At 55.4% G+C, this 11034-nt stretch overlaps 2 protein-coding genes across 2 annotated transcripts; one reads left to right on the top strand and one right to left on the bottom strand.

The window, feature by feature from the left end:
- Positions 1–1642: 1642 nt before the first annotated feature.
- Mrpl10 (mitochondrial ribosomal protein L10) lies at positions 1643–6863 on the bottom strand. The gene is made up of 5 exons (XM_010620087.3): positions 6764–6863; positions 4573–4742; positions 3649–3813; positions 3277–3421; positions 1643–2447 (listed from the first exon to the last, which is right to left on the bottom strand). Exons 1-5 carry the CDS (start codon positions 6813–6815, stop codon positions 2191–2193), a joined length of 789 nt encoding a protein of 262 aa, XP_010618389.1. The 5' UTR covers positions 6816–6863; the 3' UTR covers positions 1643–2190.
- Positions 6864–6941: 78 nt separating this feature from the next.
- Lrrc46 (leucine rich repeat containing 46) lies at positions 6942–11028 on the top strand. Its single transcript, XM_010620092.1, has 8 exons — positions 6942–7060; positions 7173–7260; positions 7377–7479; positions 8517–8625; positions 9710–9756; positions 9986–10095; positions 10213–10282; positions 10721–11028. The coding sequence occupies exons 2-8, from the start codon at positions 7251–7253 to the stop codon at positions 10899–10901; spliced, it is 630 nt and encodes a 209-aa protein (XP_010618394.1). The 5' UTR covers positions 6942–7060; positions 7173–7250; the 3' UTR covers positions 10902–11028.
- Positions 11029–11034: the final 6 nt, after the last annotated feature.

Here is an 11034-nt window from a genome sequence, read left to right as displayed (position 1 = left end):
CGGGCGGCCGCTCAGCTCTGCCCCCCTGCTCCCCGGAGGACTCAGGGCCCAGCCGCCGCTCTGGCGCGGGCGCGGCTGGGGATTTATTCCACCTGCCCAGCCTTGACCTCCCGGAGCCAGAGTCCAAGGCCATTTCCCTGTGAGACCCCGCCCCTCTCACTGTAGTCCCAAAATAGACTGCGAAATCTGGAGTGAGCAAAGGTATCCGATTGAAGGGGAGGGGACAAATGCTCCCCTCCCCAGGACACCAGCACACCAGGAGCAGTCAGCAGGGCAGTCAGGACAGCATGGGGAGGCCGCCACCTGACGGTGAAAGAGGGTTGCCCACGGGGTACCCCCACCTCTCTCTCTGAGTATTCTTAGCTGTGTCGAACTGCTCAAGTCTGAAGGAAAATCGGCTTTTAAAGATCTACGCTGGGTGTGGGGGCACAGGCCTGTCATCAGCACTGGGGAAGCTGAGGCAGGAGGATCACTGTGAGCTCGAGACCAGCCTGGGCTACACAGTGAGCTCAAGGCCAGCCTACACGGCACAGCTGCCATAGCCCGTGTGGCTGAAGGGTCCGTGCACTGAGAAGCAATCGTGGCACATTAAGACAGACAAAAGGATTAAAAAGACAGAATGATAAAGACAAAGCTGGTATAGCAGAGGCCAGGTGGGAAGCCCTTGTCCTGACGACAGAAGGGTGGGCCGGCAGCCTCAGCGTTTGTAGTTTACAGTGTAGATAAGGGAGGGGAGTCAGAGGGGCTCCTGCGACTGAACAGGGAGGGCGGCTCTGGTCTTCTGGCCAAGGCCTTGGTCTGACACGGCCTCTCATCACCTGTTCTCCTCCCATGGGGCCCTGCACACGGCTCCCAGCACACAGCCAGACCATGTCCAAAGAACAAACACAACCACCCCCAAATTCCTTTAAATGTGGCCTAGACTGATGGGTTTTGTTTTGCTTTTGGTACTGGGGATTGAACCCAGGCCCTTGTGCTTTTGAGGTAGGCAGTGGAACCACTGAGCCAAATCCCCGACCCCAGACGGTTTAACTGCCGTGAAGCAGTTATCTTGAAAGAAGTGGGTTTTAATGGGCGCTTCAGGCACCATCACCAGCAGGGGGAGGATGTGATGTGAGGTCCATCTGGGCCCCAGAATGGCGTGGGGCGCCTGTCCACTGCTCCTGGTCCCCACAGAGGGTCCGCAGCAGATCAGGTCATCCGCATGGCTCAGAGACCCCTGCTCTTGGCTCCATTCAGATCAGCGCTGCTCCGCCCCCCAGGGAGAGCACCGGGGACCCTCCAGGGCCTTTCCATCCTCTCCACCCAGACTGAGTGTCCCCAGGCACCTCACAGAGCCAGCCACTGTGGGAAGCCGGTCCTGGACCCAGCCAGCAGCACCTGCCCAGCACTAGGGACGCCGGGCACCGCGCCAAGCCCAGGAAAGGCTGCTGAAGAGCCACCCGCATGACACAGCCCAGCGCTACCTCGGCGCCTCAGCCCCTTGATTAGGAAGCCCTGGCTCCTGAGACCTGGAGGAATCAGTCTCCCAGGGCCCCCTGAGGCCCTGGGCAGCACAGGGAGGAGGAGAGGCTTTCAAGGAAGGAAGGACAGGTAGGGATCACAGGCATCCTGACAATGATTCTGCAGACACCAAGTACTTCATACAACAGTGTTTATCATAGGGCCCCACCCGCCACAGGGCCCCAAGCCACCTGGGACCGACCGTGCAGGTGGCCCTGATTCAGGACCAAAGATTGCGTCCCTGTCTTGCCTCTGCCGACTGCATGACCTCGGGCGTCCACCCATTGCATCTCTGTGACACAGGGACAACACGGGGAGGATCCAGGGGCTGACTGTGCGGTGCTCAGCACAGAGGCACTTCCCCATGGGTCCACTCTGTGCCATTGCTCAGCGGAGCTTCTGTGGCTGCCTGGTCCCCCAGAGGACAGGAAGATGTCCACAAAGGACAGCAGGTGAGGGGAGATGGTCAGGACAAGATTTGCAGCCCTCCAGCCTCATGGCGGAGAACGGCCCATAGGAAACCGGGACAGTGACTGGTAGCCCCGCTGTGTCGAGTGCCCCTGTACTGTGCAGGTGGCTACCGATGGAAGCCATGTCACACGTGCCACCCCGAGTTCCTCAGCATCTCCAATGGAGGCCCGCAAGTCAGGGTGGGGTTTGGGGGTGGGGTCTGGAGGCACAGGACGACTAGGAGTCCAGAGCTGGCTCGGGCGGGGCCGGCTTCCCACTGGTGGGCCTGGCCGAGTCCCCCTCCTGCTGCTGTCGGACGTGCTGATCCAACAGGGCGGTGAGCTGGACAGGCTGGCGTTGGAGCAGGGTGTGGGTCTGGGCCAGCAGGAGGCCGAGCCCTCCGATCAGCTGGCCCTGCAGCAGGGCCTGGCTGGGCAGCTTGGCGTAGTTCAGGAAGCCCTGCCTGCTCAGGATGGTGTCATCGATGCAGCCACCTGTGGGACACGGGCTCAGCTGGGCTCCCCACTAGCATGAGCGCCCAGCCCTCCGCCCACCCACCTGCCCAGAACCTGGCCCCCCTTGAGGCCCAGCCCCTCTCCACTGCTGGGATCAACTCCTTCTGCTTCCCTCCAAAACCTGCCTAGCACATCACCTGGCCCAGCTCCCCACAGCCACTGCTTCCGAAACTGTCTTTCCTTCTGATCCCAGGGCCTCTGCGCTGAGTTACATCCCCACCACCACTGTTTTTTTTTTGGAGTAAGTGCTCATTAAGTCACCTAGGCTGGGCTCAAACTTGTGACTTTCTTGCTTCAACCTCCCAGAGTGCTGGGATTATAGGCACGCGCCACCACACCCGGCTTGCTAAACTTTTTTTTGTTTTCTTTTAGTACCAGGGATCAAACTCAGGACCTTGAGATTGCAAGGCAGGTGCGATGCCACTGAACTAAATCCCCGGCCCTAAACTTTCTGGAAAAGAGACTCCTGGAGTAGAGGAAAGGAACAGGAAGCTATTTTTTTGGTGGGTAAGGAGTTTCAGTTTTACAAGACGGAAAGATTTATGGACACGGATGGGGGAGTTACACATCATGAGTACATCTAATATTGCCCAGGGTGGGCGCATGCGTCTGTCATCCCAGCACTTGGGAGGCCGAGGCAGGGGAACTGCCGTGAATCAAGGCCAGCCTGGACTACCTCAGGAGATCCTGTCTCAAAAAAACAAACAAATGAAAGAATGTGCTGTCCCACGAGAGGATGTGCCCCAGACACCAGGCCCAGTGGCACTGCCCTCTCACCCTGGCCCTCAGTGGCAGGGTGCTTGCTCACCCAGCAGTGGCAGGAAGGGCACTGTCTTCAGGATCCGCAGCATCTCCTTGACCTTAGGCTCCTCGCTGACCAACAGCATGTTGTGTCCCACAAACAGGGGCAGCAGGCTTTTGTATCTGGACTCCTCCAGAAAGGGCTTCAGGACCTGGTGGGGCAGGAAAGAGTGGCCGATGGAGAACAGCAGGGGGACGGGCCACTCACCGTGGTCACAGGTAGCTGTGGTGGCACCAGGGTACCTCAGCCCCTCGCCACAGCCTGGGCACCGGAGGAGAGTGGCCAGACCGGGCCAACAGAAAACCGTACAGGGGAGCAGAGCTGAGTCCAGCTGGTGATGCTGGGGGCAGAGGGGTCCCCTGCTGGAGTGGTCCCTACCTGGTTAGGGAAGACCTTCACCAAGATCCTGTGTCTGCGCAGCTGGTGCCGCAGGATAAGCTTGTCCTCGGCGCTGATGGCCACGTTCTGGCAGACAGCTATCATGCGGTGGTGCCGGAAAACCTCTGCTATCTCCCGCCGGAGGACCCGGATGAGGCCTGATTCCTATGGTGAGGGGCGGCCAAGGGAGGCCAGCTGTCTCTCCTCCTGGTACCGCTCGCTCACCCGTGAGCTGCTGGGGCTTCTGGTGCGGCCGGGCGCACAACGGCTTGGGGGACAGGTAGGACGGTCGGGCCCTGACTCTCAGACCCTGACCCACGCTGCCAAGACTGTGTGACAATATGTGAGAATCACATCTGACACTCTGCTCACACTGGGTTACTTTACCAATGACAAAGACAAGACAGGGCTGGCTGGGGTTTGGCTCAGTGGCACAGCACATGCTCAGCGTGTATGAGGACCTGGGCTCCATCCTCAGCACCAATAAAGAAATAAACAAATAAAAAGAAATGAAAGAACTCTTTAGGTCAGGCATGGTGGTGCACGCCTGGAATCCCAGCACTCGGGAGGCTGAGGCAGGAAGATCGGTGCAAGTTTGAGGCCAGCGTGGGCTACATAGTAAATTTGAGTTCAGCCTGAACTACATAGTGAGACCCTGTCTCAAAAACAAAAAACAGTGTTTTTTTTTTTTACCACTGTTTGGTAGTGTAGGCTTAACAATGAGACATTTTGACAAATGAAACTCCTTTACAGAGGATTGAACCCAGGACCTGAGCTACATCCCGTCCCCTTCCCTTTTTTTCTTTTATTTTTTATTCTGAGACAGGGTGCAGCTCAGGGTAACTTGATGACTTCACCCTGAGAGAAAAAATCATTTCAAGACGCCATCCCACCACCCAGCCCCATGCGCCCTGTGCACCTTACCTCCTTGGGGGGCTTCGGGGGAGGCAGCAGGCATCGCGGGTTCACAGCGGGCCGGGGCGGGATGTACTCAGTCACGGCCATCAGCTTCTGCCGCTGGTGGTGCATGACGCGCCAGTGACGGGTCACCGCCTTGGAGCCGTGGCGCACGGTCTGCAGGGTGGGTAGCCAGCCTAGGAAGGGCGACAGGGCAGTGAGAGGAGGCCTTGGGAGCCTTCAGAAAAAGTCCACGCTCTGGACAGAGACAGCTGTGGCTCACGGGGTGACGCAGCAGGACAGTAGGAAAAGGAGCGGCTCAGCCAAAATTCTGAGTTCCCAACCTTTGTTTGCTTTTTTTTGTTTTGTTTTGCTTTTTTGAGACAGGCTCTCACTATGTAGTTCAGACTGGCTTTGAACTTGTGGCAGTCCTCCTGCCTCAGCCTCCAGAGTGCTGAGATCACAGGCATGCGCCACACCTTGCTACTTAAGGTTAGCTGCTTGGTCCCTTAAGGCCTCTGTTTCTCCATTTGTTTTTTCTTCAGTCCTGGGAACTGAACTCAGGGCTTCACACAAAACTGCATCCCCAGCCCTCTTCTGAGACAGGGTCTCGCTAAACTTCCCAGGCTGAACTCAAACTAGTGATCTTCCTGTCTCAGCCTCCTAGAGTGCTGGATTACAGGAGTGTGCCACCACGCTTAGCTTCCAGACCTTCTTTACATGCGAAGATAGGATTCAAAATAATAACAAAGAAGAAAGAATTTTGAACACATTATGCAAGGCCCAATAGGGTTGAGCAAACCTCTTCTTTTTTTTTTTTTTTTTTTTTGGTACCAGGGATTGAACTCAGGACCTTGTGCTTGCAAGGCAGGTGGCAGCACCACTGAGCTAAATCCCTGGACAGAGCCAACCTCTTCTTAAATGGCCAGATGGTAAATATTACAGGTGCAACATCCTGCGTTCCATCCCCAGTACTGCAATTCAAAACAAAAGAAAGCAAAACAAACAACGAAACCACACAGTGAGCAGTCCTGCTGGTTCAATCACTGGTTTAAGCCAGTTGTTCTTGAAGTCCACACTACCCCACCCGGACAACATCATCAGCATCATCTGGGCACCTATGAGAAGTACATTCTCGGGGTTACTCCAGACTTACTGACTCAGAAACTCTGGAGCAGGGCCAGCAAAAGTTGCTTTAAAAAGCCCTCCTAGGGCCGGGGATTTAGCTCAGTGGTTCCAGCATCTGCCTCGCAAGCACAAGGACCTGAGTTCAATCCCCGGTACAAAAAAAAATCAAAAAGCCCTCCTGGTGATGCTGATGCATATGTCATACCCTAACCACTGCTCCCAGGCTACTCTGCAATTTGAAGAAAGAGGGGTAAAAATGACACGAGCCGCATGGCTCCCCTGCTTCTCTCCCCCTTTCCTTCTTGTGGACAAGCACCTGGGAGCACCCTCAGAAACAAGGAGACACTCAAAAGCCCTGAGTCAAAGTGATCCCTTCATCCTCCACCCGGGGCCCAAGATTGGAGCTGTCAGACAGCACAGATTTGCTGGGGCAAGAGGCTTCGATGCCAGTGGCTACAAAAACCTACATGGTTTTTTCTGTTGTTTTGTTTTGTTTTTCAAAGACCTACATGTTAAGTGCAGCTTTGGAGGCAGGTGTGGTGACTCACGCCTGTAATCCCAGCATTGAGGAGGCTGAAACAGGAGTTCAAGGGCAGCCTGGGCTACATAGTGAGTTCAACACCAGCCTGAACGGCAAATAAGACAAGCGAATAAACAAAATGCAAAATAACAGATTGCGATGGGAGTAAGGGGTGACCAACACAGCAAAGATTTAATCGAGGAAACTTGCTTCACGGAGGGCGGGAAGGCCTGAGGAGGCCTGACATTCACGCGGAGGGTTAATGAAAGAGCCAAGGAGGACAAAGTGAAAGAATACGGGTCGGCGGACAGAGCTGCGTGGTGCATTAGAAAAACCCAGAGCCGGAGGACTGGAACGTACGACCTAAATGCTGCTGTTGGTGACATCGTTGCTGCCTGGGGTCACCGAGAAGCGGGTGGCACAAAAGGCCAGCGATCTAGCTGGTGTTAAGAGATCACCCCGAGCGGTCCGGTGTCAGAAATTAAGGGAACAGTCAAAAGTAGAGGAGGGGATACAAGGCCCAGGGAGCGCTGACCAGACGGGCAGCGAGGTCTTGGGGTTACTCCTTACCCGCCTGGGGTAGGAGACCCCCTCGCAGCACCCCAGCCACGGCCGCAGCCATCGCCACCGGAAGAACAGACCCGAGTTGAACGGAGCCGGAAGTAGCTATGGATTGTGGGGGAGGCGGGCAGAGAGACCCGGAAGTAGTAGGCGGATCCGCCAGAAGAAGCCGTATTCCGCATGCGCAGAGTCGGACCCGAGGAGCCCGCCTCCCCCCGACCTGGCGTCCAGTCTCCTAGCAACGACGCGGTTCTCCTGGGAACTTCCCTTTGGTTCCCTCCTGCCCACAACTCCCGTTTGTTGCCAGTTAAGTCCCTCCACACCCATCAAACTCCAGACTCCCATCCCTATTTACTTCTGTCTTCAAACCTATCCCTGACAAGTTAGTGTAAATCAACTCCTTTCCCCTGTCTCCCAGGGTTGAGCTGCTTTTTCCTCGATCGTCCTGGGTTCAGCCACCCCGAAGGGCCGTCAAAATTCTCGTCTATTTTAGATCATGTCTGGAGGTGAGCAGGGTGATGGGTGGTTGGGTATAACAGCACGGTAGAGTGAACAGTAGGTTCAACCGTAGGGTCGGGCTTCCAAGATCGAAGAAATGACAACTAGAATCACCCTTTCACAGATAAGCCTGCGCAGAGCCCAGAGGAAGGTGTCTGCATCACTGAAACCCTGATCACTAAGCGCAACCTGACTTTCCCCGAGGATGAGGACCTGTCAGAGAGGATGTGAGTGGGGAGGGGAAGGGGGGTGACCATTTCCCCAAGCTGAACAATTCATCCAGTCATCGCTGTGTCTCTCTTGACTTACTCCACTCTCCAGTGAGTGGTAATGCCAGCTGATTTCCCCTCCTTAAAAATCATTCTGAAGCCGGGTATGGTGGCGCATGCCTGTATTCCCAGCCCTTAGGAAGCTGAAGCAGGAAGACTGCTGCAAGTTTGATGCAACCCGACCTACAAAGTGAGTTCAAGGCCAGCTTGAGCTATAGAGTGAAACCTTGTCTCCAAAAATATAAGAAAAAAGGGCTAGGGATTATTTAGCTCAGTGGTGCCGCCACCTGCCTCACAAGCGCAAGGTCCCAAGTTCCATCCCTAGTACCAAAAAAAAAAAAAGAAAGTTTGAGAAGGATTGGGCTAACACATACATGTAACATTCATTCTGCTTGTAATGCGTCTTCCCTGTCCCCATCCCATCTTTGTAGCTAACTCGTGTTCATCTGTCACTTCCTCCTGGAAGCAGTCCTGAGCCTTCTGTGTTGGACCAAATCCCCCATGACTTCATCAGGTCTTTGTACCTGCCTCTGCCATCCACGTGTCAGGGCTGGTTTCTCTCCTAGTGGTGGGCAGGGATCCAGGCACTCTGTCATTTGTAGGTGCTCGATATAAGTGTGTGGCAGGAGCACATGCTGCCCCCCGTGGACACTCAGATGGGAGGTGAGGAAGGGTCTTCCTGTACAAATGGCCTCATCTCTGCCTCCACCATCAAGTTGGCCCAGGGAAGGCTTCTCTCGTCTCTGAATCTCTTCAGGAATCATGTTTCCCGGGGGGCTCTCGCTCCGATCCTGCCCACTGACAAAGATCCTGGTGTCCACAGCAAGCCAGTTCCATGACCAGACACCACTTCATGGGTCCAGAAGCTGTTCTGGACATCTGATCAGTCCAGCCATCTATCCCTCCTTCCTCGCCTCTTACTGCCTTCCCTTTTTCCGGGCTAAGAGGCCAAAGAAGTGAGCTCTGTCACACACCACTGCTGACTCTTGTCCCAGGTTTCACACCCTTGCTGACCTGCAGACTGTGCGCCTGGACCAGGAGCGGATTACCACGATCAGGAACCTAGAGGGCCTGCAGAATATTCACAGCCTCTATCTGCAAGAGGTAACTTTGTGCCCCTCCCCTTCCTTTCCTCTTGCTCCCTACGGACCAAGTCTGACTCATCTAAAAGCAGCCAGGCTGTCATCTCATGCCTTACCTTGAATCTAGACGGGTGCTTAAATCATTCCCAAATGAATCACACACCATGTTGCACAGTGTGATCCCAGCACTCTGGGAGGCTGAGGCAGGAGGGTTAGAAGTTCAACCCAGCCTGGACAGTTTAGCAACTCAGTGAGATCTTGTCTCAAAATAAACACAGAAAGGGGTGGGGATACAGTTTAGTTCAAAGGCCCTGAGTTTAATCTCCAGTACTGAAAGAAAAAAAGTGACTCTGATAATGTTCTTTATTTTGTTTATTTATTTGTTTTTGAAAATGTTCTTTAGTTGCACACTTCTCCTGGTGTAGAAATTCTTGGTGTCTACCCTAACCCTTGCATGTTTCACAGCTCAAGCACATTTTCTCTTTTAAAGAAGAGGAAAAAAATTAAACAATAAAGAAGAGGAAGAGGATTCTATAAAGATTCCTCTACACCTTTTGGATCCTTTAAGGTCATTTGGTGGTGGCGGCTGGGTGACCTTCCGCCTTCCCTGGTTCCCTTAGACTTTCCCACATAATTTGTTTGTTTGTTTTCAGACAGGCTCTCACTATGTAGTTCAGGCTGGCCTTGAATTCACTATGGATCCCAGGTTGGCCTCAAACTCATGGTGATCCTCCTGCCTCAGCCTCCTGAGTGCTGGGATACGGGCCTACATTACCACATCTGGCTCCTACAGAAATTTTACAGATCAAATGAATGTATGCTCATTATTCCTTCTGGATATGACAGCCTCCCAGCAGCCCTTGGTTTTTTTTTTCCTCTGATTTCCAGGTCCCTCTTTGGTTGTAGGGTCAGGAAAGTAGACTTTAATCCAGTTTAGCCAGGCCTGAGTTTATACCTTTATCTACCCACCTGGAGGAAGCCAGTGGTCTGGTTGCTCCAGCCAGGGGTGAGTGGTCACCCCCACAGTGTACCACCTTCTATGGCCTTGGGGCTTTGTCCCCTGCAGGGCCCCCACCAGCTGACCTCAGCCTGGTTTCTTCTTGTAGAACAAGATCCAGCGGATCGAGAACCTGGCTTGCATTCCCTCCTTGCGGTAGGTGGGATCGGGCTTCTGGCAGGAAGGAGGCAGGAGGGACACAGGCAACTGGCAAAATGCTGCCCCAGAGAGCTGGCTCCAAGCAGTCCAAGCCTGGCTCTCCGTCAGCCTCAGACCCCAATCAGTGCCCTCGCTGGTCACCCAGGTTCTGGTGTCCTCCTCCCTCCTCACAGCCATCCTGTGTTCATTGTCCAACTCTGTCTCTGTCCCCTTCCCTCCCCTGCAGCTTCCTGTCCCTGGCAGGAAACCGCATCAGGCAGGTGGAAAACCTCCTCGCCCTCCCACACCTCCAGTTTCTGGACCTCTCTGGGAACCTGATAGATTCGCTAATGCTGGGTAGGAGCGAGCCTGTTGGGGGGCACTCGGCCTGTCTCCCTGTGCTGGTGTTTGCTGCACCCCACACATGCTCCCTTCACACCAAGGGTCCCAAGAGCACCCCTCTTCTGTGTGCAGGTGAGCTACCCCAGAGCCTTCTCATCCTCAACCTCACTGGAAACAAATGCACCACCCGGAAGGGCTACAGGTGAGGAGGGACTGTGTGCGGGGCAAGAGGCCCTGGCCAAGGCCAGGCGTGGTGGTTCACGGCTATCATCCCAGCACTCGGGAGGATGAGGCAGGAGGATGTCTGTGAATTTGAGGCCAGCCTGGGCTACATAGTGAGTTCGGGAGTAGCCTAGACTACATAGGAAGACCCTGTCGCACAAAAAATACAAGAAGGTGCTGGGCAGCTCCCTGAGCCTGCAAACCCAGCACTGTCTATGGCCCTGTCTCTTCCCCGCCTGTGGATCAGGCTGCCCTCCCCATCCCAGCCCCCACGCGCCACGCAGCCAGCCTGGGCTCTCTCACTCCCAGTCGGGAGCTGCCACCCCTCCAGCTGCAGTGCTATGGCCGGGGTCACTGTGTCCTCCAGGGTCCATGCTGGCTCCTCCTCCCGGGCAGCCTCTGCTCTTTCTGCCCACAGGGAAATGGTCACCGCGGCGCTGCCCCTGCTCCTGGACCTGGACAGGCAGCCTGTGGCCGAGCGCTGGACCTCAGAGGACGAGGACCAGGCCTCAGGGGACGAGGATGAGTTCCCAGAGCTGAGTGGCCCCTTCTGCTCAGAGCGAGGTGCCCCGGCTTTCCAGGGCTGTGGCCTCCCCTGAGCCACCCTGCTCTGCGGGGCCTGGGGATGAGGGCACTGGGGTCCAGAGAGCAGCCGCAAGCGCAGGCGGCATGGTGGGGGTACAGGCGGTGGGCAGGTGGTGGCCTGGGCAGCCAGGGACCGAGCCCCCCCAG

Source organism: Fukomys damarensis, unplaced genomic scaffold, assembly GCF_012274545.1.
Source record: "Fukomys damarensis isolate Sample0158 unplaced genomic scaffold, DMR_v1.0_HiC HiC_scaffold_13, whole genome shotgun sequence".
Taxonomy (NCBI): Eukaryota; Metazoa; Chordata; class Mammalia; order Rodentia; family Bathyergidae; genus Fukomys; species Fukomys damarensis.
The sequence above is the reverse complement of the archived record's forward strand: the minus strand, read 5'-3'. Positions and strand labels throughout refer to the sequence as shown.